At 39.8% G+C, this 26,796-nt stretch overlaps 1 protein-coding gene across 1 annotated transcript; it reads left to right on the top strand.

Moving 5' to 3' along the window:
* The first annotated feature begins 975 nt into the window (after positions 1 to 975).
* TARP (TCR gamma alternate reading frame protein) lies at positions 976 to 22,954 on the top strand. Its single transcript, XM_045052201.1, has 5 exons — positions 976 to 1,057; positions 8,709 to 9,038; positions 10,550 to 10,675; positions 20,630 to 20,677; positions 22,750 to 22,954. Exons 1-5 carry the CDS (start codon positions 985 to 987, stop codon positions 22,890 to 22,892), a joined length of 720 nt encoding a protein of 239 aa, XP_044908136.1. The 5' UTR covers positions 976 to 984; the 3' UTR covers positions 22,893 to 22,954.
* Positions 22,955 to 26,796: the final 3,842 nt, after the last annotated feature.

Raw genomic sequence — 26,796 nt, 5'->3', positions numbered from 1 at the left:
GTTCGTTAGATTTTCAAAATGTGATTCTTAGGGTATTGCTATAAAATGACAAGTCCTTTCCACACCATCGCATTCAATCTTCTTTCCGCATCGGCATCAAGTGCGCTGGAAACACTGACTCGGGCAGGACAGCTGGAGCAGGTGGCCTACACGCAGGACTCGGCCACATGACCCACAGCTGTCTTTTGGCTCAAGCCAGGACAGCAGCAGAAAGACCAGACCAGACAGGATCCTCTGATGAGCAGCTCAAGACTTTACATCAGTGCCCTGGAAACTCTCAGGGTAATTTCAAGTTCAAAGGAACAGTCTTTCAGCAACAAATTAGTTAAGTGACCATCATTAAGATTTCAGACTCTGTAACAGTTCATCTGGCTACTATCGTGGGAATGGGATTCTGGAAAGAACTGCTTTACAGTCAAACCAGGTCCCTACCCCTCAATACATAGAAACAAACAAACAAGAAAACCAACGTGTTAAAAAATTGAACATTCATTCATTATATATTCAAATATATTATTTCTATTTTTGTTCCTCTTTGAAAATTATAGAGGTAGTACCTGTAAATTACACTCTAGGAAAAGAGCTGATCTGATACATGAAAACCTTAAGAAAAGAGATTTAGAAGACTCAGCAAAATGTTGAGAAAAGGTAAAATCATATTCTCTGTCGTGGGTGAATAAGATGGAAAGACAGAGAGGGGTCAGTCCATCCATTCTTGACTGGGTTCGTATCTAATGTGATTTTCCTTGTGATTCATCTTTGTTAATATTAGCAGGACCAATTTTTATGTGTTTAAATAGTAAAAAATATAGGTGAGATTTTAAAAGAGGCACAAAGGGAGATTTCTGTAAAAGGTTTTCAGACAGTGGGCTATTATGGATGGGGGATCTACAAAAAAAAAAATCCTCCTCCCAAACCTGAGATCTGGATTACAGGTAAATATTCTTTCATTCTTCCGTATAACGTAGGGAGGGGAGGCGGGCGATGCAGGGGCAGCAGGCTAGGTTCTGGTGTCGGCTCAGCTTTGGTCACAAATGGCAGCAGGATCCTTGGAGAGGTAGGTGACTGTGTCCCAGTCCTTGGGAGTAGTTGCCGCCTGAGCTTGCGTGGGCGACATTGACAAGGAGCTAACTTGCTAGACCAACTGGGGGTCCCTGAGGGGAGGGGATGTTAGGTCCCTGTGGGATTTCTGTGCTGAAAGATGTGTAAAGATATTTGTATTGCTTATTTGATTCCAAAATAACCAGTAGGAAAGAATGAGCAAAAACTTGATAAACTTGTCATTTTGTCGGAAGGTGATTCTTATCCGGTACCAACACATTTACCTGTGCAGACATAATCGGGAATGTCATACGCTGGGTTTGTTTCTTTCTAAATTCAGGCTAGTAAATGTATTCATTCTTCATTAGCCTTAGAGAGGAATTTTTTTCCTGGATGAGGGAGAACATCTCACAGGGATTTTTTGAGCCTGCAGCATCTAGTCAAAAAAGTTTTCAAGGAATTTTCACAATGCTGGTAAAAGCATTGGAAAAATGAAGAAAAAATGATATATTATGGTTTCCTTAGTGGTTTTGATCACAGGCACGAATAAATTCATAAACTGAAAAAGAAATTTCCGGTCCTCTTTTTTCCAACTGACTATCTACTCGGTGTAAATTGCATCAATCCAATTAAAAAATAGTGACACAGTTATAATTCATGAGGTCCTAAAAATGTGTTTTTAGGAGAGAGTGGTGCAGACAAAAATGTGAACTTTGAATCTGAATCTGTCATGTGTATAATTATCCTTCAACCAATAAATTTTGTTTCACTGGTCATTGCTTTCTTAAAATTATAAAAAGAATACATGTCTAAAATGAAAAAAATTGGAAAAGAGAAAAAATAAAGAAAAAATTGAAATCTCATAGCAACACTTATTACTGTTAACATTTGCTATATTTCCATTCATTCGTTCTGTCAATGTAACAACTATTTCAAGTGGATGCGGTTAGAACTAAATGAAATTAAATATGGAATTAGCTCCGTATGGGTTGGGACATGGTCAGTAATAAGAAAAAAGCCAATTCTTCAGAATTCCAGTTACCACCCACTGCAGTTCTGCATAGAATCAGGAATACAGAAAAAAATGTATTAGTTACAATCTAGTCTATAGGACACTTAAAACAAATGGTCAGATTTCCAGAATACTTTTAATTTCCAAGATTCACCGTTCAAATAATTGTAAAAATGATTAGAATGTAAGAAGCATTACTTCAAATATTGCCAACCTGAGTATAAGATGATCTTTAATTTTTCAGTACAAATACCTGGATGTAAAAAGGGGGGGGGGATTTGCAACTCGATCATACAAACTTACAATGACATAGATGCAAAATGAAATATTCATTTATAATATTTTATACCTTTATTGGGTTATACCCACAAATTAAAAAGTGTATCTTTTTTATAATATGAGTTGAGAGATCTTTTTTTTGTGCCCTCACATTTCATCCAAAATTTTGTTCAGGGCCTCCACATGCATCTACTCCAGAGCAAATTTCTGAGTCATCACAGGATTGGAGTGTCTGTTTGGGGATCTCCTTATGATGATGTCACTGGATATTTTATTGGAAGAGACAATTGCCTATTTATGAAATAAAAGAAAACTATTTATTTCATTTATGCAGTCATATATTTATGCAATAAGCATAAAATATAGAGACTTTAGTTCCAAGTACTATTTACCAAACCTAATAGTAAACTTCTTTATTGTCTTTTACCAGTGTTATCTCTAAAACTAGCAGAAATTGAGTTTATTTCAGGCTGATATCTTGCCAAGTACTACTGTTTCATCAAAGCAGAATATTGGAAGAATCTCTTTTAATATGAGAGGTTGCCCCAGACTGAAACATAAGGCAACCCCTGTTTTGTGAGGGATGATGTTGGGAATTGAAGATTCACCTTATTCTGTGGCGTCTCAGTGTGTTTGAATATCATGTGTTTTGTGTCTCTATCACAGAGAGGATTAGCATCTTCTCCCATTTTTCATGTCACCTTCGGGGTAGACCGTCCTAAACTATCAAGCTCTGGGGCAGAAGAAAAATCAAGCTCGAATGCACAAACTGTTTCTCATATACTCACACTGCTTATTTCCAGAATCTATTTGAGAAGACCTCAAATAAAATATAGTTAGGCCATGAGATAAAAATAAAAGATCAAAAGCACTAAAGAAAACAGAGGAAAAATGGTCCATGGTTATCTAGCAAGAAACACAGGGTAAACTTTTATGTTCAAAGGTAGGAGAAAAATGTGATGGAGTACACACTTTTTATTAACTGGTAAAATGAGGCACCACAAACTTTCAAATATGTTGTGTCTTTCCACCACAAAATGAGAAAAGTACTTCAGTGCATGAGTCCTTTAGGGGGAATATTGTCATGAAGTGAAATCGTGGGCATTGCTGTCCATATCCATTTTATAAAATGGAAGAAATGGTCTTCAAACAAATGCATTAGATGCTACAACTGCATCATTACTGTGGGCGCCATGATATTTAATGTCATTCACGGATGGTGACCTTCAGCAGACATAGGCAGGTGACAGCCTAGGGATCTAACGTGACAATAGGAGGTTTGGAGGACCGGGCAACCAGCCATTGATCTGGTCATTCGGCCATGAAGGCCCACTGTGGGAGATTCAAGCCAAACTTTGGGCATGATCTGGAAGGAAGTCAGTTTGAGGAAGAAATTTCCAGTGAAAGCTTGGAATGCACATAGATTATGCCAGTGGTGGGGAAAAGAGTCATTTGCTTTGGACCACACAGGTGAAGCATTTCCATGAACTGGCCCCGTATTGCTAGGCTTTAGCCAATGTTCCCTTTGACTTTTTTAACACTGGAAATGCAGTGGACAAGACAAGTGATTGCCTATTAACTGGTGTGTCAGTTACATTTCCAGTGGTGATGGCTCAGTGAATTCCAGACATAGCAGAGCAACCTGGGGTGCAAATGAAGGAATGAGTCTCCATGTTTCATTGACATAGATCTAATTGGTATCCCCAAATATTGTCTTCCAATTAGTAAGGGAAGGTTTGGTCCCATGAGATTAAAATGTGTTGGAGCACACAATCAACACAAACAATTGTTATTAATAATGGTAGCAATTATAATCTCGCCGTGCCATAGCAGGTTTCATCATATCGCTTTCCAGATCTTGTTTCTTTTTTTTTTTTAATTTTTTTTCAACGTTTATTTATTTTTGGGACAGAGAGAGACAGAGCATGAACGGGGGAGGGTCAGAGAGAGAGGGAGACACAGAATCGGAAACAGGCTCCAGGCCCTGAGCCATCAGCACAGAGCCTGACACGGGGCTCGAACTCCCGGACCGCGAGATCGTGACCTGGCTGAAGTCAGAGGCTTAACCAACTGTGCCACCCAGGCGCCCCTCCAGATCTTGTTTCATATTCGACTCACTTCAGCACCTGGTGGAGTGTTGAATTGATTCACACTAACATCATCCTTTTAAAATAAACAAAGTAGCAAAGATTTTAATTTACTTGATTTGTTCATCCACAGAACTTGTCATAACCAAAATGAATCAGGGGGCACCTGGGTGGTCCAGTCAGGTAAGCATCTAACTTGGCTCAGGTCATGATTTTGCTGTTTGTGAGTTCAAGCCCCAAATCGAACTCTCTACTGTCAACTTGGAGCCAGCTTCGGATCCTCTGTCTCCCTCTTTCTCTGCCCCTCCCCTGTTCATGGGCTCTCTTTCTCTCTCTCTCTTTCAAAAATAAATAAACATTAAACAAACAAATAAAAAACCCCAAATGAATCAGAATCTGAATCCTGGTCTCTTCAATTGGAGGCCATCATAGTTCACTGAATTCAAAGGACTCAGAGAAGATAAATCACACTAAAGATTTGATATGGGTGGAATCACTGTGAAATTATTTTATTCTATTTTTAAGGTTTATTTATTTATTTTGAGAGAGAGTGGGGAAGGGATAGAGAGCAAGGGAGAATGAGAATCCCAAGCAGGCTCTGCACTGTCAGGGCAAAGCCCGACGTGGGGCTTAATCCCATGACCTGAATCAAAATCAAGAGTCGGACGCTTAACTAACTGAGCTATCAGGTACCCCTATGGAATTATTTTGTAAAACTTTTTAGTGATGGAACAACATTTGCTTTCATAGGTAAGTAACAGAAAATGGCAATTTTTTCAAGATAAAAGAAAGAAGGCAAGAAACAATCAAATTGGAATAATATTTAAGAATGTTTAGAAAAAAGAGGATTGGGATGGGGCTTAGATGTGGAAATCTTAGGAGAGATTTTAATATCAATTCTTATGGTAAAGGTCAGCATAGACAACATTGTGCAAATACTGTAATAGTGTCTGACTTTGTGTCCATGTGGACTATAATAAAATGCTCACATACAACATGTGTAATTGTCATGAAAGCCCATTTGGCCCAAGAATTAGGTTGATCATGTTAGGTAAGTTTTGTGAGTTGACACATTTCCTTTTCTGATGGTGAAATGTCGCTGTCAGAGAGCTTGGGCTTTGGACTCCGGCTGACCTAGAGGTCTGTTTCCACCACTTACTGCATATGTGAACTTGGGTGACTATCTTCTGGCCTCAGTTTCATAATCCATAAGATGGGATAACAATATGTATTTAGAAGGGGTAGACCAGAATTAAATGAGACTGTGAGTAAAATATTTGGCACATTGTCTGTGAGACATATGCCAATAGGTACAAGATAGAAGTTGCCCCATCTTGAACCTAAAGGGAGAATTGTATCCAGTATGGAGGATGGTCTGCAGCCAATCATCCTGACAGAGAAGAAATTTGCCAGGGGCCCCAGCTGTACATTTTATTGCTCCAATGGAAATTTAGCTTAGCATCCACCAATACATGAAAGACTTGAATTTAGAGGTGTTTGTGTCTTTTTAGTGGACTTTTTCCTCTTTTAGCAACAAAAATGAAATTAAGACGTATTTTTTTTGTATTTTTGTAGTTGTTCTATATACATTAAAATTTACCCTTTACCTTAATTGGTATCATCTCTAACACAAACAAGTGTGGGCCTCATGCTTGTATTTATTAGAAAAACAATTAAAGATCGAAAACTATTAAATTAAAAAATTAAAATTAAAAAAAATTAAAAAGTATTAAATTAAAAAATTAAAAAACTATTAAATTAAAAAAATAATTAGAATGTACTGAGAAATAGAGTTACAGTATGTACTTCTTTTTTACAATATATGAAATTTATTGTCAAATAGGTTTCCATACAACACCCAGTGCTCATCCCAAAAGGTGCCCTCCTCAATACCCATCACCCACCCTCCCCTCCCTCCCACCCCCCATCAACCCACAGTTTGTTCTCAGTTTTTAAGAGTTTCTTATGCTTTGGCTCTCTCTACAGTTTGTACTTTTAAATACTTAGAAATGTCATCAATTTGAAATTCATATTTGCATATGAAATATGTATAATTATTTAATACAAGAATAATGAGAAGACTAAAATAGAGAAAGTTTGAATCAATATTAATATAAAGGTTTGAAATAACACACTGATATGTGGTGGGTATTTGGTAAATTTATATAGAATTCGTATAGCTTCATCTTCACAAAATACATACAACATAGGCAACTCACCTGAACTCTTTTGATTATGAATGTATATAAATGTATTGGACAAGTTTATTTATTGTGCAAACTAGTTTCTATTTTATGCATCATGACAATGATTTTGGCCACAAAAAAACACTGTTAGTAAGTTTAAAAAAGAATGTTGAAAGAAAAGACATGTCATATAATTATGGAAAATATGAGCACTAACCATATATAATCAAGTACACTATTTAAGGCTCAATTAACTATCACATTCATAATATTATGGAAGTTCAAGATTCCTTCTATCCTGAAAAGAATGAAACTTCAAGAATCTAGCTCAGGAAAAGGGAAAGGAGGTAAGCGTCATGTCTTACCATCCAGAAATTTTCTTAACTATGATTATCAGAAGTATTCCTAAAGAGCCCAAACTTCCTATTATGAAAACTGGAATCTTTAATGTACTGACTGAAGGCGAAAATCATGACAATATCATGTATAATTAGAAATCAATCTTTTTTAGATTCAAAGGGGCACATGCACCCCAATGTTTATAGCATCATTACTGACAATAGCTTTTAAACTATGGAGAGAGCCCAAAAGTCCATTGACTGATGAAAAATAAAGATGTGGTATATATATATATATATATATATATATATATATATATAGTAATAATATAATTTTTCCTAAATATCCTTAAATATCGTTCATATATATATATATATATATATAAAATCAAATATCACTCAGCCATCAAAAACAATGAAATCTTTCCATTTGCAATGAAGTGGATGGAACTAGAATATATTCTGCTAAGCGAAATAAGTCAATCAGAGGAAGACAAATACCATATGATTTCATGCATATGTGGAATTTAAGAAACAAAACAGATGAACATATGGGAAGGGGGTAGAGAAAGAGGGAAACAAACCACAAAAGACTCAATGATAGAGAACAAAATGCAAGCTGATGGAGGGAGGTGGTTGGGAGATGGGCTAGATATGCCCTTGAGAACTATGATGTTTTGTTATATGTTTTGACATCATGTCTGCAGGAAACTCTGGAACCGTATCTGTTAACATTACACCAGTCACATATAACTGTATTCAGCAGGTGAAATCAAAGAAAATTGTGGGTATGACAAGTTCAGCAGGTTTGTAGGACAGATCCAAATTTGGGGTAGATGCTAAGCATTGAAGTATGGTGTCTTTTTAGTCATGTGTCAACTTCTAATGAAATTCCAATATAAAATGTGCCTTTAGTGAACATTTTCTAAAGCAAAACAAAATCGAGACCATCACATTACTTGATAAGGTTAGTATAAGACCATTTCTGAAAATAATTTTTTAATAGAAGTTTTGGGAATAGTGCCACATTGTTTCTAAATTCAAGGCACTGTAAATAATTTGGTAGTGCAGCTTTTTTTTTTAAATTTGTTTTAAACGTTTATTTATTTTTGGGACAGAGAGAGACAGAGCATGAACGGGGGAGGGGCAGAGACAGAGGGAGACACAGAATCGGAAACAGGCTCCAGGCTCCGAGCCATCAGCCCAGAGCCCGACGCGGGGCTCGAACTCACGGACCGCGAGATCGTGACCTGGCTGAAGTCGGACGCTTAACCGACTGCGCCACCCAGGCGCCCCTACAGCTTTAAACATTGTCCTACTCAAAATCTTGGATTGGTTCAAACGTAAGAGCAAGATGATCTACAAAATCAGAAATCAAGGAGAAGAACTTCAGTATCAGAAGCGGGTATGGGATCTGATTTGAAGCTAAAAGTTCAACTTGATAGATTGTGAAGTGTGCACGAAAATGGATTCTCATTCAAACAAATGACAGTGTATTGTTTTTAAAAAATTCCAAGTTTTAAACCAGGCTATGCCACTTAGTAGTTACGACTTTGGGCAAGTTACATGACTGCTTAAACCTCTTTTCCCATGGAAAGTAAGAAAATAAGTACCTCATAACCCATTGTGGATGAAAAGCCCTGGTAAGCACTAATCCTATGGCAACTTTCCTTTCCTTATACTCTGTTCAGGGCTGCTTCCAAAGCACGCAATGTTTGCATTTCTCTAATAATAGTTTTCGTTGCTATTCCATCTTCCTCCACAGATGAACGTCCTGTTGAGAACATTTCCCCAAAGCCTACAATTTTTCTTCCTTCAATTGCTGAAAGAAAACTCCATAAGACTGGAACATATCTTTGTCTTCTTGAGGATTTTTTCCCTGGTGTTATCGAGATATATTGGAAAGAAAAGAATGGCAAAACAATTCTGGAATCCCAGCAGGGAAACACCATGAAAACTAAGGACACATATATGAAATACACCTGGCTGACCGTGAGTGAAGAGTCAATGGGTAAAGAACACAAATGTGTTGTCAAACATGATAGTAATAAAGGAGGGGTCGATCAAGAGATTCTTTTTCCTTCAATAGACAAAGGTACGTACATATAAACATGAATATAACCTCCCAGAACCCCCTTTTTAAAATGAGAATAGCCCACCTTTTCTGTCAAGTCTTAATGGGAAATAAACAAAAAGAAATGTTTCTTTAATATTGTTGCCTTTAACGGAGGCACAAATATTTCGCTATTACCCCATAGAATTAAAATAGTATGGGCTTTGGAACATACAAAGAAAAAGAAAAATTCACTTAGCCTTTCTTGCCTCACTTTCATCATCTGAAATATGAAGGTCATAATGATGTTTCTGAGGATCACTCTATGGATTAAATGAAACAGTACACATGAAACCACCTAACAACATTGCCCACCATAAATACTCAAAAGGAGAGTCCACTTTAGAAAATCTTACTTGATAAGTAAATAAGAACAATTATACATCTTTCAGGAATGTTCTACTCAGTAGTCAAAGTCCCTCTCACTTCAATCTGATCTACTCAAAGTATAACCCAGAAACGTGAGTTATAGGTGACAAAATGCTGTTCATTTGACAAAGCCAGATTGCAGCTCAACAAATAATAGTAATTTGGCTGCTGAGGTTTTAGTATGGTCTTGGGATTTTTAGATTTGAATTTTATATCCCACCATTAGGTGAAACTTGGAAAGTAAGATTGGGTGAAGCTAACACGTACAAACATTCTCCCATTGTCCACAATGGATGTATTTCTACCACTGGGAAACGCTGCCCAGCAAACACTTCCTGCCGTCCGAGCGTGCGCCAGGCCTGGGAGGGAGGTGGGACGGACCACTGTCCCCAGGAGGACCACTACGTTAAAGTGAATATCCAGGGTCACTCGTGATTCAGTCATGGTATCTCAAAGGAGTCCCATTTTCCAGAAGCTGGACATATTTAGACAGTGTGGGCAGAGCTGAATGTGCTCTGGCCCAGCTGTGATCCAGTAACTCTGTAGACTCAGAAGTCAAGTCCTGAGCATGGACATGACAGACCAGAGCCCCAAAAAGGAACCAGTTTGTGCTTTCCCTATGGTTAGGCAAGCACTTTTTCAGCAGTGGGGAACAAGCACATAACAGGACATGTGAAGAGCTTTCTGTATACAAGTCTCAATTTCTGAAGTCAGTCTTCATCTTCTTGGGTCTGTTGAAAAGAAAACCACAGACCCCAAATGGTAACACTTAGCTTAAGGCCCCAAATCACTAAAACAAGACTTCATACCTAACCCAAGTGCAATCTCAACCCCCAGAGCAGTAACATTTAATCAGTGAACATGGGAATTTCCTGGTCAGCACTATGAAGGTTCCCAGTTGACCCCTTTTCCCCTTAGGAGAGTTACATTGCCTAGAAAAATGGATTCCTTGCTAATATTTTCCTTTTCTGCACTCCCTGCGCTATTGTTAAAATCCTTTATTCCCTGTGGTCCTTTGGAGCTCCCCTCTACTTGCTAGATCAGATGCTGCCTGACTCATAAATTGATTAATACAGCCATTAGCTCTTTAACATTTACTTGGTTGAATTTTTGTTATTTAACAGATTTGGTGTCGGTGATGGGATCTGAAATGGACTTCCAGGGGCAATCAGAGACAAGGAGACAGCCAGGGGAGGTAACTGTGAGCCCCTTGAGTTCACTGTCCTCCTCACCATTTTCAAGGGCTGTAGGTGAGTTCCTGTTGGTTCTGAGATTCAATCTCTTTGCTTTCAGACTCCTGATCTAATTGGCTTTCCTTTACAATGTGGGTCAGCTTGGGCTGGCAGAGGGTTACTGTCAGAGCCCAGGTGAGCTGGCTTCTTTGTCTGGACCCCACTTGAACTGGCATGTTTGCCCAGAGCCCAAGTGAACTAGCAGGTAGGATCTGTCCAGAGCCAAGGCCCCAAACTTTCTGACCACAGTTTCTTGGATGGAAACTTCAGCAAGTTTCCAGGAGAATTATTGATGGCGCACAAAGAGTCTTCCTGTGGTCAGAAACCAGTGATATCTCTTGGTTACTGTGCATACGCTAAGGTGCACATAATTATTTTTCTTGCTTCTTATAGATAAAGGCTACTGCTAACAGGGATCAGAGACTGAAAAACCCACAAAATTGATGGGCGCAATAAGGACTGTTAGACAAAAACAGACTGTGAGGCAATTAAAGACTAATATTAGAATGCTCACCACCTCAAGAACATGCCCTTGATAGTATAACTTGGTCAGGGAATAGATTGGACTGGCACCAGTTCACCCATCCACCTCGAGAAAATTTCTGTGCAAAGAGCTATACTTTAAAACACACGCAATCCCCAATTCCAGGACACATCACTTTTGGGCATTAGTTCTGCTCTGAGAAGCCCCAAGTCTTAGCTATTGGGATCCTTACATTCTAAAGGGTCAAGTGCAAGCACCTTCCTGTATACCCGTTTATTTTTTGTCTAAAAACTGTAGTCCCAGAAGTTACAGATGTCTAGCAAAAATGGCAAAATCTTACTAAGCTTGCCTTGTGTCCTGAGGAACTAGGTTGATAACCATAAGTTGTAGACCCCAAAACAAACACAGAAATGTAGCTACACCTCACTTGTGCAGACATACGGCCGGACTGAAGTATGGGTTAACTCCATTCAAGGCTAGGGTCCTATGGATCTGCTGCCAGCCCTCAGGGCAATTACAGTCTAGAAATACAATAGCGGGGAATTTTCCAATTAGGGATAAGATCATGTAAGAACCACATTTAGAAGCAAAATTTCTCAAATTAAATAAAATAGGACACTTCTGTTAATGAGCAAGCAGAAGCCTCTAAAAGATTTAAAATTCCAAGGTGGTTTCAATGAAACATTCTTTGGAAAAGGCTAATGAGAAATTAAAGACGGAAGAGGTACTAAAACAAAAAGCTGTCAGACTGACCTAATTCCTCCTCTACTCTTTGCTCCTTTGAGCAGTCATTCAAGCGTGAATTGGCTTTCCTCTCTGAAAAGACTACTCAGTCGTATTAATGGCCTTACGGACACCCCCGTATCTACCTTCAGAGGAGGGTCCCCAAATGAGGCCTTCCCAGAGTTGAGAAACTGGGCGACTTTCTGACACACTGTTACATTAATTCCCTTAAAGAGCCAAGTGGAAATTCTGATAAATACCTAGGTCTGCTGAAGGGTCCTGGGAAAACTGGCAGAACCAGGAAAGGGTGGGAAGTCTTAGCAGAATCAGTTCTCCTTCTGAATCTCTGCCCACATGCCTGGTCCGGAGAGGATAACAAAATTTCCTGTTGTCCCACCCTTTCCAAATCCACACCCATTGCTTATGGATCCTTTCTCTCCCAGAGACAGCCGTTGCCTCCTTGCTGGTGTCATCCTGCGTCACTGCTCTTAGCTCTCTGCCTGCCTGGGATGTGCGGCTGTGGGTTCCCTTCCTCTGGCTGTCACTGTGGGTGACCCTGGATCTGGGGAGGGTAATATCCTTAGATAATATTCATCTTACACCCAAGGGGGGTTATTCCGCCTGCCAGAAATACTTAAAACTGTGCACCCAGAGGGAAAGAAGCAAATTGAGGCTCATGTGCTTGGATAGGTTGGATCAAACTATGTTGTCATTTCATGAAAATCCAAGTTTTGAGACATTGAGAGCAGCTGTCCTGACAAATGTGAACAGAACTAGAAACACAGCTGAATTCAGAGCTCCCCTGTCCCTTCACCCACCCCCAAACTTCTCCTAGTTCCAGAAAAAGGCTTATAGATGATTGACTTTAGGAAAGCAAAGTCCTTCTTGGAGGAACCTGCATTCTTCCTCTGTCCTCAAAGTGATCTATCTTGTCGCATCTTTGAAATGTAAACACAGCCCACAAATGCTTGGGACTGAGGGAAACTAAGGGAAAGAGGCCTTTAAAAAAAAATACAAACTGCTAAAGGGTTCTTGTGCCTAAACCCTGGCTCAGTGTCCTTCGTAATTCCAGGGAGGCACCTGGGTGGTTCAGTCAGTTAAGTGTCAGACTCTTGATTTTGGCTCAGGTCATGTCATGGTTCTTGGGATCGAACTCTGCATCCGGCTCCGTGCTGACTGCACGGACCCTGTTTGGGATTCTCAGTCTCCCCCTCTCTCTCTGCGCCTTCTCTGCTCTCTCTCCAAATAAAAAAATAAACATTACAAAAAATTCCAGGGACAAATACAAATCTTAACATTTTCTCCATAAACGCCAGTGACTCTAAGGTCTTTGCAGTGATCTGTGTGTCCATAAATATACGTCATCAATGTGAGATCTTTTCCTCTCCGGATGGTGTCTCAGAAAGATAAAAACTAACCCAAATGCGTTTGAACTTCATATGATCTGGGCAAATATCCAGTTGTTGGTTTAAGTAAAATAGACATGTCTTCAGAATTAGCAGCACTAAAATTAAATTATTTCATGTGCCTTGGTTTACATAAGTAGAGTTGATCTCTTACAAAATATTAAAGAAAATAGCTTGAGAGAATGACAGACTTCATTGTCTCATAAAGTTTTTATGGGTAATTTCAGTAAAAGTGCTAAGAACCAGTAAATTGAATAGATATTTTAAAAATACGTATTTCATTTTAAAAATGAAAAATGTTAAATATATTTTTAAATAGTTTCCCAAATCTTTTTGGTAAACTAAATCCTTAAAATTTTACAGTGTTGGCTCGAGTGTAAAAGTAAATTACATTCATTAAATATCTAGATCTTATCTAGATCATTTCCAAGTAAGAGAAAATGCTAAATTATTAGTTAATGAACATAGGTTTACCAACTTTTGGTTTCCTTATTGCAGAGAAACTGAAAATATACATGGACCTATTCGTAAATGTATTTTGTGCTTTACTGGAAGACTGTTTTATGAAGAAATACACATTTCTAGAACTTTTGAAATGTGTACATTAATTTGCCAATCTAAGAATGCTGGTTAACAGTTCACAATTGCTTACATATTAGCTTTCATTAAAAATGAAAGTTTCTAAGAGTTCAGAATTTTAATAAATGTAATTAAGACCACTGAAAGTAATAACGGAAACAACTCTGAATGTAAGGAAAGTAAAATGTGTGTTTTTAGTAAGAAAATGTATGAGGAAGGGAAATGTATTTTTTGAGGTATAAAAAAGGACTTTGTCCTAAGGCAAGGCCGGTCATCTAAAGAGGATAAACTCAGGACAAATTCTGAATTTAAAAGAGAAACTTGTAAAGATTTGTAAAAATGGGATGATTGGGAGCGCCTGGATGGCTCAGTTGGTTAAGCATCTGACTCTTGATTTTGGCCCAGGTCATGATCTCACGGTCTTGGGATTGAGCCCCATGTCAGGCATGGCAACTGGCTCTGTGCTGGGTGTGCTGCCTTCTTGAGATTCTCTCTCTCTCTCTCTCTCTCTCTCTCTCTCTCTCTCTCTCTTTGCCTATCTCCTGCTCATTCTCTCTCTCTCTCAAAAAGAAAGAAAAAAAGAAAGAAAGAAAGAAAGAAAGAAAGAAAGAAAGAAAGGAAGGAAAGAAAGAAGGAAGAAAAAAAGGAAAGGAAAGGAAAGGAAAGGAAAGAAAGGGAAAGGAAAGAAAAGGAAAGAAAAAAGAAAAGAAGAAAGAAAGGGGGGATGTTTGGAAAGGAATGTTATGTGTGGTCAGGACTAAAATTGGAATGAAGAATTTTCAAATCAAAAATAAGCAGGTGCAGCATTAGATTTGCTTTTCTTTATGTCAAAAGGACCAAGGGTTTTGTGGGTCTGTTTCTTTTCTTTGGAGTTTTGGTCTTCTTAGTCTCCTTACCTGGGGACATTCCAAAGGATTTGCTAAACTAATTGGGTATATTTGATAAGCTAAATTACCAGGAAGCATTGTCAAATAAAAATTCATACTAGATGTTCTTTATGTTGTGTTTGTAAGATTGTGGCACACGTAGTTAAAGTCCATTCTGGTTCCACAAAAAAATGGCCCCTCATTGCCAGACGTTTGCTATCCTGATGTTCTTATAACATGGCACCAGTCTGCTTCTGAATCAGGGCATTTAAGATTATTCAAATTATAAATAGACATCAGTTGAAAGACTTCTATAATAAAACAAAACTGTTTACCATCAATGTCTAACCTGTCAGGCCCGTAACCCTGGAAAAATTGTTTTTGTCTCCAGAAGCTTCAGACCTCCTCCCTGGGGACACTTTGAACACCTGCAGCTTCACTTTACACAGCTACCCCTTAGTGTGGCTTGTTAACATGCGCTTGTTACTGTTTGTACATTTTCTGGAAGGGTTAAAGCCTTTCCCTGCTGAGAGGCTGATACCCTCACTGGGGCAAAGACAGTGTTGAAAATGGGTATCCCCCTTGGGGCGCATCTTCTGCTTCACCAGGCAAATCATAGGCGCCTTCAGGAAAACCTTGTCCAGTTCTTGGAAAGCTCTCAGTGTACAATCTTCTGCTGATCTTTGTGTCTCATGCTAGTCAGACCAGCTACTGTCTCCAATGTCTTATGCTCAAGCCGGTCATCAACAGGTTACAGAAGCTTTCCTGAATCGTAATTAAAAGGATCCTGTCGGTCACAGTTTATAGCCTGATGATTAGGTATTTTAGACACATCATCAGAGTAAGAGAGCCACTGAACTCCAGTAGAAGAGGGACCTTACCGAGTGCTCCTGCTATAACACTCAGGTGCACATCACACAGCTACAGAAGTCTCCACCTGTCACTGGGTCTTACACAGACACTGGACATCTCTGAGTCAAACTGAAAGAAAGTGATGTAGCTGACATGCAGGTAGGGTGTTTTTGCCCAAGACAATGGATCAAGATCTCACACTTCAACCAAATGTGAAACCTTTTCGCCTTCTTTTCTTTCCAACGAACGGCCTGGAAAGATAACTCCCTCATCTGTATCTCCCAGGTCACAGCCAAGGGGGGTGAACTCTGGAATTGAGAGCAGCCTTTTATTTCTGGCTGGGAGAAAATCTAACACTGGTCTTAACTTTTCTCAAGCTAAATAAGACATCTCATTGGTTGACGTCCCTCAATTTACATCCTGAGTTAGAAGGGACCTCCCAGGAAGCTTTCACGACCAGGATTCACTCCTTTGGCTGGGCCTTACTTCCCTGGTCAGGGATCAATGTAAGGGAGATGTGATCAAGACCTTCTGTTTCATTCTGAAAATTGGTGCAGAATCTCTTACTAAAGCAATGGCTGCCCAACAAAAATCTTTAGACTCTGGCCAAAGCAATTCTTGAAAATAAGATAGCCCTTGATGATCTCTTAGCTGAGCAAGGTTGGGTCTGTGCTGTAGTCAACACTGCCTGCTATTCCCGGATTAACACTTCTGGGGAAGTTAAAAGTCAATGACATTCGATCACTGAGCAAGCCACTTGGCCTAAATGAATGATTCCTTCTGCAGGGTCTTTATTACTTATGTGATTTTCATTGCTTTGAGCCTTGGGAAGCATGGCTTCAAATTGCACTCCAAACATGAGGAATTATCCTGTTTATTGTAATCACAATATGCTGTCTGGTGCCTTATGTTCTCTCAAAAGCTTTAAATGCAAGTTCGGAGCTGGTAACCTGCAAACTAATGACCTCTCTAAGATGAGAACGTCAGAAAAAAAGAAAGAAAGAAAGAAAGAAAGAAAGAAAGAAAGAAAGAAAGAAAACAGAATGACCAACTCAAAAACAGTAAAGCTGAAGTGGTAACCTGTGAACATTCACAGGCCAAAAGGTCAAGACCTGTGAATATCACAAGAGCAACCACAAAAACTGTGAGAACCTCAGAGAGGTTGCTGAGTGCGGTTAATGCCTTCAATTGTGATCCCTCCGTTAAGTTAAACCGGGAGTCTGATCAAAAGGCAGCGCTGTTAAAAAGAAGACCACAGGCTCAAAATGGCCTCACTCACCTTAAGGCCCCAAACCAGTAAACCAAGACTTCATCCCTGCCCAGCTGCAGTTTCAACCCCCAGAAATGTAGCCTTAAACCAGGGAACATGGGCATTTCCTGGCTCGCACTAGGGAGTTTACTGATCGACTCTGGTCCCTTTGCCTAAAACAATGTTCTTTGCTAATAATTTCTTTTTCATTCCCTCTCTATCTGAAAAAACTTCCCCACTCCTGCGGCCCTTCCGAGCTCCCCTCTGCTTGCTGGATACGATGCTCCCTGATTCATGAATAGATCAGTTAACACAGCCAGTTAGGTCTTTAACATTTATTTGGTTGAATTTTTATTTGACAGATTCTTAGTTCGTCCAATGATCAAACTAGGGCCAAACCTTTGCTTTCACCTGGTCGGTGATGAAGAGCGAATGAAATTATCTTGATGACAATCCTTGCTGTTGGAAACATGATATGGATGAATTTTTTCATATATTTATTGCATTTATGTATATTCTTTCCTAAAACTTAACTAAAGTAAGATCACATAGACAGCCATAACTTTTTATGGCTAAGAAACAGGCAGGAACCAAATGAGCAAAGCATAAATTTAACGTAACCACTGGGCTGAAGTGTCCTGTGAGGTTTCGGTTTTCTAGTGATCAGAGAAATGTAAAATGTATTTTAAGTTCCACAGTGATGATTACGGTAAAGGAGAAGTAAGGATGAGGACATTTCTGTTAATGCAATTCTAGAAAATTTCTATTGCTGTTTCTTGGAAATTTTTTCCTTGTTGTTTTTGTTTTTGATTAAAGCTTATATTTTTTTACATTTTTTTAACGTTTATTATTGAGAGACAGACACAGAGTGTGAGCAGGGGAGGGGTAGAGAGATGGAGGGACACAGAATCTGAAGCAGGCTCAAGGTTCTGAGCTGTCAGCACAGAGCCCGACGTGGGGCTCGAACTCACAAACTGCGAGTTCATGACCTGAGCTGAAGTCGGTCGTTTAACCAACTGAGCCACCCAGGTGCCCCAAAGCTTGTATATTTTTATATGTATACATACACATGAAAGCACAAAAGAATGAAGTGATTCTGAAGAGAGATTAAACTCATCTTGTCCACGTTTTTGACCAACCTGGATTGAGAAAGAGCACCTAGGACACGCACACACAAATTTATTATGAGCATTGTTACCTTACTGTCTTTATGTCGATCAATGCAGGGTAACAGATTTTATTTAGCTTTTTTTACCTTTTCATTTGAATTTCTGTTAGTTACCATACAGTGTTATATTAGTTTCAGGTACACAATATGATGAATAAAATCATTGTATGGAAAAGAAAGAGATTTTTAAAGCACTTTAAAGTCGGCTCTTGAGGATTTTTTAACATTTAACATAATTATACTAACATTTTCCTTCTTGGAGATTTTTCCCAAAGCCTATACCTCAAATCCATTTTTTTTAAATTTCAAGGTTTTATTTAAATTCTAGTTAGCTAACATATATGGTAAAATTGACTTCAGGACTAGAATTTAGTGATTCATCACTTACATACAACACCCCGTGCTCATCACAAGTGCACTTTTCAATGCCCATCACCCATTTCCCCATCCCGCTCCCACCTCCCTCCATCAACCCTCAGTTCCTTCTCTATAGTTGACAGTCCCTTATGGTTTGATGGTTTGCTTCTCTCTCTCTCTCTCTCTTTTCCCTTTCCATACGTTCATCTGTTTTGTTTCTTAAAGTCCAAATATGAGTGAAATCATCTGGTATTTGTCTTTCTCTGACTGACTTATTTCACTTAGTATAAATACACTCTAGTTCCACCCATGTCATTGCAAATGGCAAGATTTCATTCTTTTCGAAGGCTGAGTAATATTCCATTGTGTGGTGTGTGTATGTGTGTGTGTGTGTGTGTGTGTGTGTGTGTGTATACATCTTCTTTATCCATTTGTCAGTCAATAGACATTTGGGCTCTTTCCATACTTTGGCTATTGTCGATAGCACTGCTATAAACATTGGGGTGCATGTGACCCTTCGAATCAGTATTTTTTTGTCCTTTGTCAAACTCATTTTTTAAGAGCGCACCAAAATATTACTGTATGGAGTGCATAAAATTGCATACCAGGACCATGTATGTGTGGACAAGAACACAGCAATTAGAAAAAAGACAAACTAGGGGCACCTGGGTGGCTCAGTCAGTTGAGCGACCAATTTTGGCTTAGGTCATGATCTCATGGTCTGTGAGTTAGAGCCCTGCATTGGGCTATATGCTGACAGCTCAGAGCCTAGAGTCTGCTTTGGGTTTTGTGTCTCCCTCTCTCTCTCTCTGCCTCTCCCCTGCTCACTCTCTGTTTCTCTGTTTCCGAAAAATAAATGAACATTTTTTTTAAATTAAAAAAAAAAAGATAGACTAAAACAGCCTTTCAATTCTTTGTTCCTCTATCCAATAGTCCCTGATCTTTTTAACAAATTTTGTCCTTGTACATATGTTGTACTTTTTTTTTTAACACTGTAGATAAATACAACCCTCACCTCAGGTTTTATACATCCAGACAGCTATTAATATGATTTGGCCTATCATTCTATCCCTGCAAGGAAGTGCACTGAAATGCTGAACTTCTACAATTAAAAGGTCATTTGCTAAGAGTAATTAAGACACTGGAAGAGATGATGTCGGAGAGTCCACGATGGCGCAGTTATGTTCTGTTTCTCTTTTTTTATAAGTTTATTTATTTATTTTGAAAGAGACAGAGAGCAAGTGGCAGGGGGGTTGGAGAGAGAGAGAGGGAGAGAGAGAATCCCAAGCAGGCTCTGTGCCAAACTCACGAACGGTGAGATCATGACCTGAGCTGAGACCAAGAGTCGGACACTTAGCCAACTGTGCTACACCGGTGCCCTGGAGTTATGTTCTATTTCTATGGATTGTTTTACAAGATACTTTCCACACACTCTAGCTCATCTAAACCCCCAGAGTGTCCTCTGAGTGCTGGCTCTGCTGGTGACTGGTATGACTCTCAGCAAGTTCCTGACATTCTCTAAACCTTATCTCTTTGTGTGCAACACGGAGTCCTCCACGTTAAGTTCACATCAGTGTCACTGGGGGATCGGATGAGACAATGCATGTGAACCTTTCATATAGTGCCTGGCACAGTAATAATCACTCAATAGGTATTGACTTTCATCAGCATTGCTGTCACGTCCGTAAACACCTCCACTCCAGAAAATCGAGTGCCGGATCTGGGGATAGTGGGGCATATATGCTTTGAAAGGTAGGGCTGCTTTCTTTCCTTAGACAGGAAATCCACCTAAACCAGACTTCTTCCAACGTGTAAGATTCTACTGTGGTTTCTAGTGTCTACGAATTTGGTAGCAACACTTCGTGTCAACAGTGGGTGCTGATGACCGTATAGCAGCCACTGTTTCTGGTTATTTTTCCATTCAATGAGTATTTACAGAATACCTACTTTGTGGTGGGCATTGTAGTTAGGAGATACAAGCACAAAAGGAAAACACGATAGTCTTAAAAAGGACCCTCTAGTTGTGAGAAAAAAAGATACAAATCCATCATTCATGAACTTCAGCATGTTCATGTGCAGAAATACAACATATGAATTGATCTACTGAATTACATAGAATCAGTCCGATCGTTTCTGGAATTTCAGGGCTCCTACTTGTAATTCCTCTCTCCTCTCTGTTGACAAATTGCATCTATCTATCTATCCATCCATCCATCCATCCATCCACAATACACACATGTGTCAAATAATGGATATGAACAATGGAATAACACTCTCATTTCTTTTAGATCTCACTGCTATTCACTCTACAGAAGCTTCTCTGAAGGATGAAAATGGTAAGTTTTTCTATATGTTTGCCTTTATGTTATACTATAGCATTTTTTCCTCCTGATCAACTTACATTTTGAACTTCCCTGGCTTCAGATAGAAACCTCACAATGGCAGGATCTTGCAAAAAGACTGAGTGATATTTTAAGTCAGCCCATCATTTCCCAGGGGTCGTCTTCACACAGTACATCCTGGCTTGGGAATGAGAGGACTATAAATTAGGAGTGCAACAAGGGCCTCTGAAGTATTTCAACAATGGATTTCATTCATTTCTGTGGCCTTTGTTTCTAATGACTGAGGACATCAGCTTGCTTCTAGATTTCTTGTTTTGAGTCTTCGCTCTTGCTAGTAGTCAATAACATGAACTAACACAGAGGGGTTATTGTACAGAAGGCATGGTGTGCCCTGGAAGTACATTTTGTCTGATTCTTTTAATACTCGCTATGAAGGATTTTATTACCACTTTACACATTATGGCAATGAGCTAAAATTAATTAAGTCCCTTGCACAATGCCACACAGAGAGATCTGGGGCTTCAACCAAGAGCATATGAATCAAGAGCTCATACACTTACTCGGTTTTTATTCTTCCTCTAAATCCCAAAGCCAAGGTCTTGAGACAGGTGCACACATGGGGGCGGGGTGGGGGGATGAGTGCAAGACTTCAAGTGCCACAGACTGACTTTAACTCCAGTCTTTTAATTATTGATTGCACGAATGTGGGTACATTACTGACATTTTCTAACCCAAGCAGGGATAACACAAATAACACCTAACTCAGTTACTGAAGACATAAGGTCCCATATGTGGAATGTCTAGTATTGGGTGTCTCATTTAGCTGACACATTGTAAGTACTGGTTTCTGGCCCTTTCTCCCAACATATGTACCAAGAAAGTGATGAGGAGCATTGACTCTAGCCCTGCTGGTCTGCCTTCCATGTCCAATATCAAGGGGCCTCTGGATCCTATGTAACATATTACCTGACTAAGGGTAAGGAGTTATGAGCGTATCACCACTTGAGGTCCCTTCCACACCAAGGGGGAATAATTCTGGAGTTCTTAACTCTAGAGAAAAAGCATGTAAAGCAAATTTCCATAGGAACAGATTTGGCCTTGTTGTTCGTTGAGTAGTCAGTCTGTCCCACCATCGTTGTCATTAATTATTTCAACATATATTTCTTTCTAAACTTCAGAGGATAATAAAAGCTATTTTCCTATAATATCATAGCTACAATGAGACTTTCAAGAAAGACAGGTGAATAAGCCATGACCTCCTAAAGTTTCAGAGATTTTGGATTAACCCCTTTCTTTCTTTCTATATAATGTCCTCTTTACAAAAAACTTTCACCCACCCCACTGTGAACACCACCAAATTTCCAAGGATTCCTAGGAATCTCACTGAATGCACAACATGTAATGGCTAATATCCTTCAAAATAAGCAATTCTTCTTTATATTTGTGCTAATCGTTTGATGGGTACTTACTGCATGTGGAGATGCGGAATTACAGCACAGCTGAAAATATTGCTTAAATGTCATGTTGCGGGTACCTACTAATGGTATAAGATCAGGCAAATTACTTCTCTGTCTTCAATTTATTCATAAAACGGGAATAAGAATAATAATCTCATAGGTTATTGAAAAGTTAAATAAGATTAACGTTTTGCGTGGAAATCTCTCAAAGTCAGTGGTGTTTAGTTTGTGGCCAATGTATATTGGCTGTTATTCTTACTCTGAGACAGAGACGGGGTCAAGAAGCTAAAAGCTATTTATCACCAATGTTTTTTCCCCCCCACTGGATCCATTCATTAAAGATGCAACCTTACCATTCATACTTTGGAAAGTTCTAAGTGAATTTTGCAGAGATTGTTGATTGATTTGACCTGCAAGCTGGATTCTGAGTTGTCTTTGTGGTGGTGGTAGTGCTGACGATGGTGTAGATGTTTTTACAACTGGGTTGTATTGGTGAAGGAGAGTCAATTCAACCCAGATCATTGGAAATGTATAATGTGACCCCGCTCCCATTAATAAGTCCTAGCCTTTCAAAAGAGCAGGTGAAATTAATAAATGGTTTCTTTTCAGACGCCCTGCATCTGCATCTCGTGAACAACTCTGCCTACTATACCTACCTCCTGCTCCTCCTCAAGAGCATGGTCTATTCTGCCATTATCACTGTCAATCTGCTTGGGAAACCCACACTCTTTGGTAATGGGAAGAGTTCCTAACACATGGTGGCACAAAAGGTCCACCTTTTTCCATTGGCTGTTATCCCTAAAACAGCCTAAAACCCTAAAATCCCTAAAAGCCAGTAGGCACCTTCCAGTCATGTCCCCTGGGGCTCTTTAACAAGATGACTTCCTTGAAGCCTTTTAATTTACACACCCTGAGGCCTCTATCTTTGTTAATGAATTCTGTACTGTTTTTCCTAAAAAGAACAAGTAAAATAATCAAGACTCTACTCTTGTCTCTGTATTCTTTCATTTGGTGTCATCAAACTGAGAGTCCAAGGTAAGAGACAGCATGACAACTGGGCCTAGAAATTCAGCATTGGTTCTAATCATGGTCAATTCCACATTTCTAATTCTTGCCCTGAAAGAGTCTTTATGATGTCTTTTTTGGGGACACTGGCCAGTGAAGGTGTCCAGGTTATTTCTTCTTCAAAGATCAGCAGATTCAGACTCACTTGGTTTAAGACATTCTGGTGGTGACAGTATCACATGTCATGTGACTGGCGGGTGTGTCAGACCTGGACCCGTGTCACACGTGCACCATGTTTCCTGATGTCACAAGAACCGCATGAGAGCTGCACTAACACTGGATAGGTAGGGTGGTGGAAGGGTTAAGTGTTTGGACTCTGAACCCTAAGTGCCTGGGTTTAAATCTTGGGTCTACAGTTCCTTGAACTCCCTGTGCCATAATTTTCTCATTTGTAAAGTGGACTTAGAGTGACACATCTCCTGGAGTCGTGTGGATGAGATGAGACAATTACGCTGGGCACATGAAGTGGTCAACAGCATTTTCATCTACTGGCGCAGCTCTACTTTAGAAATAATACATACATGGGGCGCCTGGGTGGCTCAGTCGGTTAAGCAGCTGACTTCAGTTCAGGTTATGATCTCGCGGTCCGTGAGTTCGAGTCCCGTGTCGGGCTCTGTGCTGACAGCTCGGAGCCTGGAGCCTGTTTCAGGTTCTGTGTCTCCCTCTCTCTGACCCTCCTCCATTCATGCTCTGTCTCTCTCTGTCTCAAACATAAGTAAACGTTAAAAAAATTTTAAAGAAATAATACATACATGCACACACACACACACACACACACACGAAGTATGACACTCATTTATATGTGTGCATACATTTCTACAAACATGGGTATAAAACAAAATGTTCAGGATGTGGTAGGTGGGGAAAAGAATAAATGACTGTTTATTTTTTTTCTATTTGTGCTAATGAATGCATTTAAAGTAAAAAATTTTATATCTGAGAATGAAAACAATGTCTCATTTAAAAATGGGGAGGATCTTTTCTTTATTTGCAATCAGCTTCAGTTTCTGTGAAACAGCTGCTTTTGAAAAACAAATAGAAGAGCCTCTGTGGAAACAACATAAGATCCACCAGATACAAGAAAGAGAAAATTTAATTTCCATCTACTCCTTGATTCTTGGGAGTTTGATCAGACTTCTTTAGGCCGAGTGCCTGGGCCTCTACATAGAGATCTGGAACTGCGCAGAGATGTGGAAAGCACAGAGGCAAACAGGGGAAACTACTAAATGACTGAAAGCCGTGTGGGCTGATTTCAGTGCCGGGCACTCCTAGCCAGTGTCCCCTGTGGCTTCCGATCCTCAGCCCCTCCCTTCCCCAACCCGACCTGGGCAGCCCTGCGGGCTCTGCTCTGCACTGGCAGGTGCAGAGAGGGGGAGGGCGGTGGTGCAGGGGACAGTGTGGGGGGCAGGAAGGGGCTGGTGTTTTGTTTTCTCAGGGTTTTTTCTGGTCTATGTGCTCTGTCAAATGTGGTTGATTCCTGGAAAAGGCTTGAAGTCAAACCGGCCCCTACTGGTTGGGGCTGTGCAAGTGGTGGCTGGGGTGCTGCATGATAAAATAGGGGCAGTTACACCACAGCCAACTTTGCTCACTTCCAAAAGGTCACAGCTAATGAAAGAAAAATCCATCTGCACACACGCATACAATGGCTGCCAAACATACTCTTATTCTGTGGGTGAGGGGTTCCCCTATTTCATATCAAGTTCATTCCAAGTAGCTGCTTCATGAGTTGCAAGTCATATGACCAGGACTGTTCAGATACTGTACCTTCAGTCCACTCTGATGACACTCTTCTGATGGACCGGCACACAGACTTCTTGTCACCCTAGGTAATCCTGACATTCCACCAATGATCTGCACTTTTTCATGGTGTCTGATTTACCGGGGCTCATACTTCCCATCTAATTTTGTCAGTGTAGGCAGGGTGACAGAAGACTGGGCACGTGAAGCTGTTAGCACAGGTAGAGTGTAGACAGGGTAATAAGGAGGGGCTTCCTTCCTCACAACAACACAGACATATGGAGGCCTTGAGTTCAACTGTGTAATTGAATGTCATGTACTGAATCATCTAAGTCCCTCTACAGGGACAAATGACTGGAGAGTCAAGCTGAGCACGGCTCAATAGAAGACATGCACGGGAGGTAAAAGTGTGCTGGGGGTTGAGCAGAGGAGGGCTGTGCAGCCACATGAGCACAAACAGCAAGCATCCCCACCCCGACCCAACCCAAGCACAGTACAGACAGGGTGCCCAGTCCTGGGATCCAATGTGTCCAGTGCCTGGGGAAACAAAACTCTATTGCTGAGATTATGGATTAGGCTTCAACAGATGGAATTCACAGCATGTTCACACCATAGACTTCACTCCTCTTGGTCTGTTATCAAGAGCCAGTTTCTGGGTGAGCCTTGGCTTCCATGAACATGGACTACACGTTACTGGTTAAGTCCAGCATGTGTAGGAAAGAGTTCTCTCCCAGGGCAAATTATATACTGACATTCAACTCAGGCATCATCAGTGGACTTGGTGTATATGGGGCTCCCCTCCTGAGACAGGATATTCTAAACTGTGAGCACACCACTGAGTTCCTGAGGTTTAGTCCAAAGGCCATAATTTGCAGACCCTCCTCAACTCTTTTTCCACCTTAAGAAACTCTTTCTGGTTAAAATTCAGCCTCCTAAGCCCCTCCTGGTGGCACTTCTGTCATTTGGTCCATTCTCAGAACAAACACAGAGGAAGCTGATCTGACCTGCACAAATGCACATTTGACCTTGTCATTACATTCCGTAGTTATTTCTTCAGGAAATATCTCTGACAAAATAATACTTGTTTTCCATTATGTACATTTTCCTTCTAAAAATCAAAAAAAATCTAAATGTCTGAAAGTAGAAGAAAAGTAAATAATTATTATATTTCCATGAAATATACTGCATCCACTTACAATTATATTTACATAGTTTATTTATTTATTTTGAGAGAGATAGAAAAAGCGAGAGTGTGGAGGGATAGAGAGAGAGGGAGGGAGAGAATCCCAAGCAGGTTCTGTAAACATGAAACCCAACATGGGGCTGGATCTTACGAACTGTGAGATCATGACCTTAGCCAAAATCACAAGTCAGACACTGAACCGACTGAGCCACTCAGAAGCTCCAAAATTATATATATATATATATATATATATATAGAGAGAGAGAGAGAGAGAGAGAGAGAGAGAGAGATATTATGGTAGCACAGAAAATGCTCATGCTATCAAATGAAAGCAAATATGTAATGAAAACTCCGTATGTCCCATAGGATGATATTTATAAAAATAAAAACCTAAATACATATGCACAAATAAGAAAGACAAGAAGAATATAATCGGGTGACTTCAATCATTTCTGGATATTCCAAAATTTCTACAACAGACAGTAAAAATTTTACATTATAATTTTTTAATATACATAATATTGGCAGTACGGCCACAATTCTGTGACATTTACAAACACCAAACTGTCAGGATACAAACTAAACTTTAAAACGTGATATGGCCGCAGATTTTGAAGGATGGGTTCTCTATGTGCATTTTTACAAAAAGCACGTATTCCTCTCACAAGCAG

The sequence above is a fragment of the Felis catus genome, chromosome A2, assembly GCF_018350175.1.
Source record: "Felis catus isolate Fca126 chromosome A2, F.catus_Fca126_mat1.0, whole genome shotgun sequence".
In the NCBI taxonomy this organism is placed as follows: Eukaryota; Metazoa; Chordata; class Mammalia; order Carnivora; family Felidae; genus Felis; species Felis catus.
The sequence above is the reverse complement of the archived record's forward strand: the minus strand, read 5'-3'. Positions and strand labels throughout refer to the sequence as shown.

What these genes read in the sequence shown, in the direction of transcription:
- TARP (XM_045052201.1), top strand. Translation starts at nt 985, where the DNA reads ATGCAGGGGCAGCAGGCTAGGTTCTGGTGTCGGCTCAGCTTTGGTCAC. An exon ending in TTTTCCTTCAATAGACAAAG is followed by an intron (nt 9,039 to 10,549) that starts GTACGTACATAT and finishes GTTATTTAACAG; the next exon opens with ATTTGGTGTCGGTGATGGGA. An exon ending in ACCATTTTCAAGGGCTGTAG is followed by an intron (nt 10,676 to 20,629) that starts GTGAGTTCCTGT and finishes CATTTCTTTTAG; the next exon opens with ATCTCACTGCTATTCACTCT.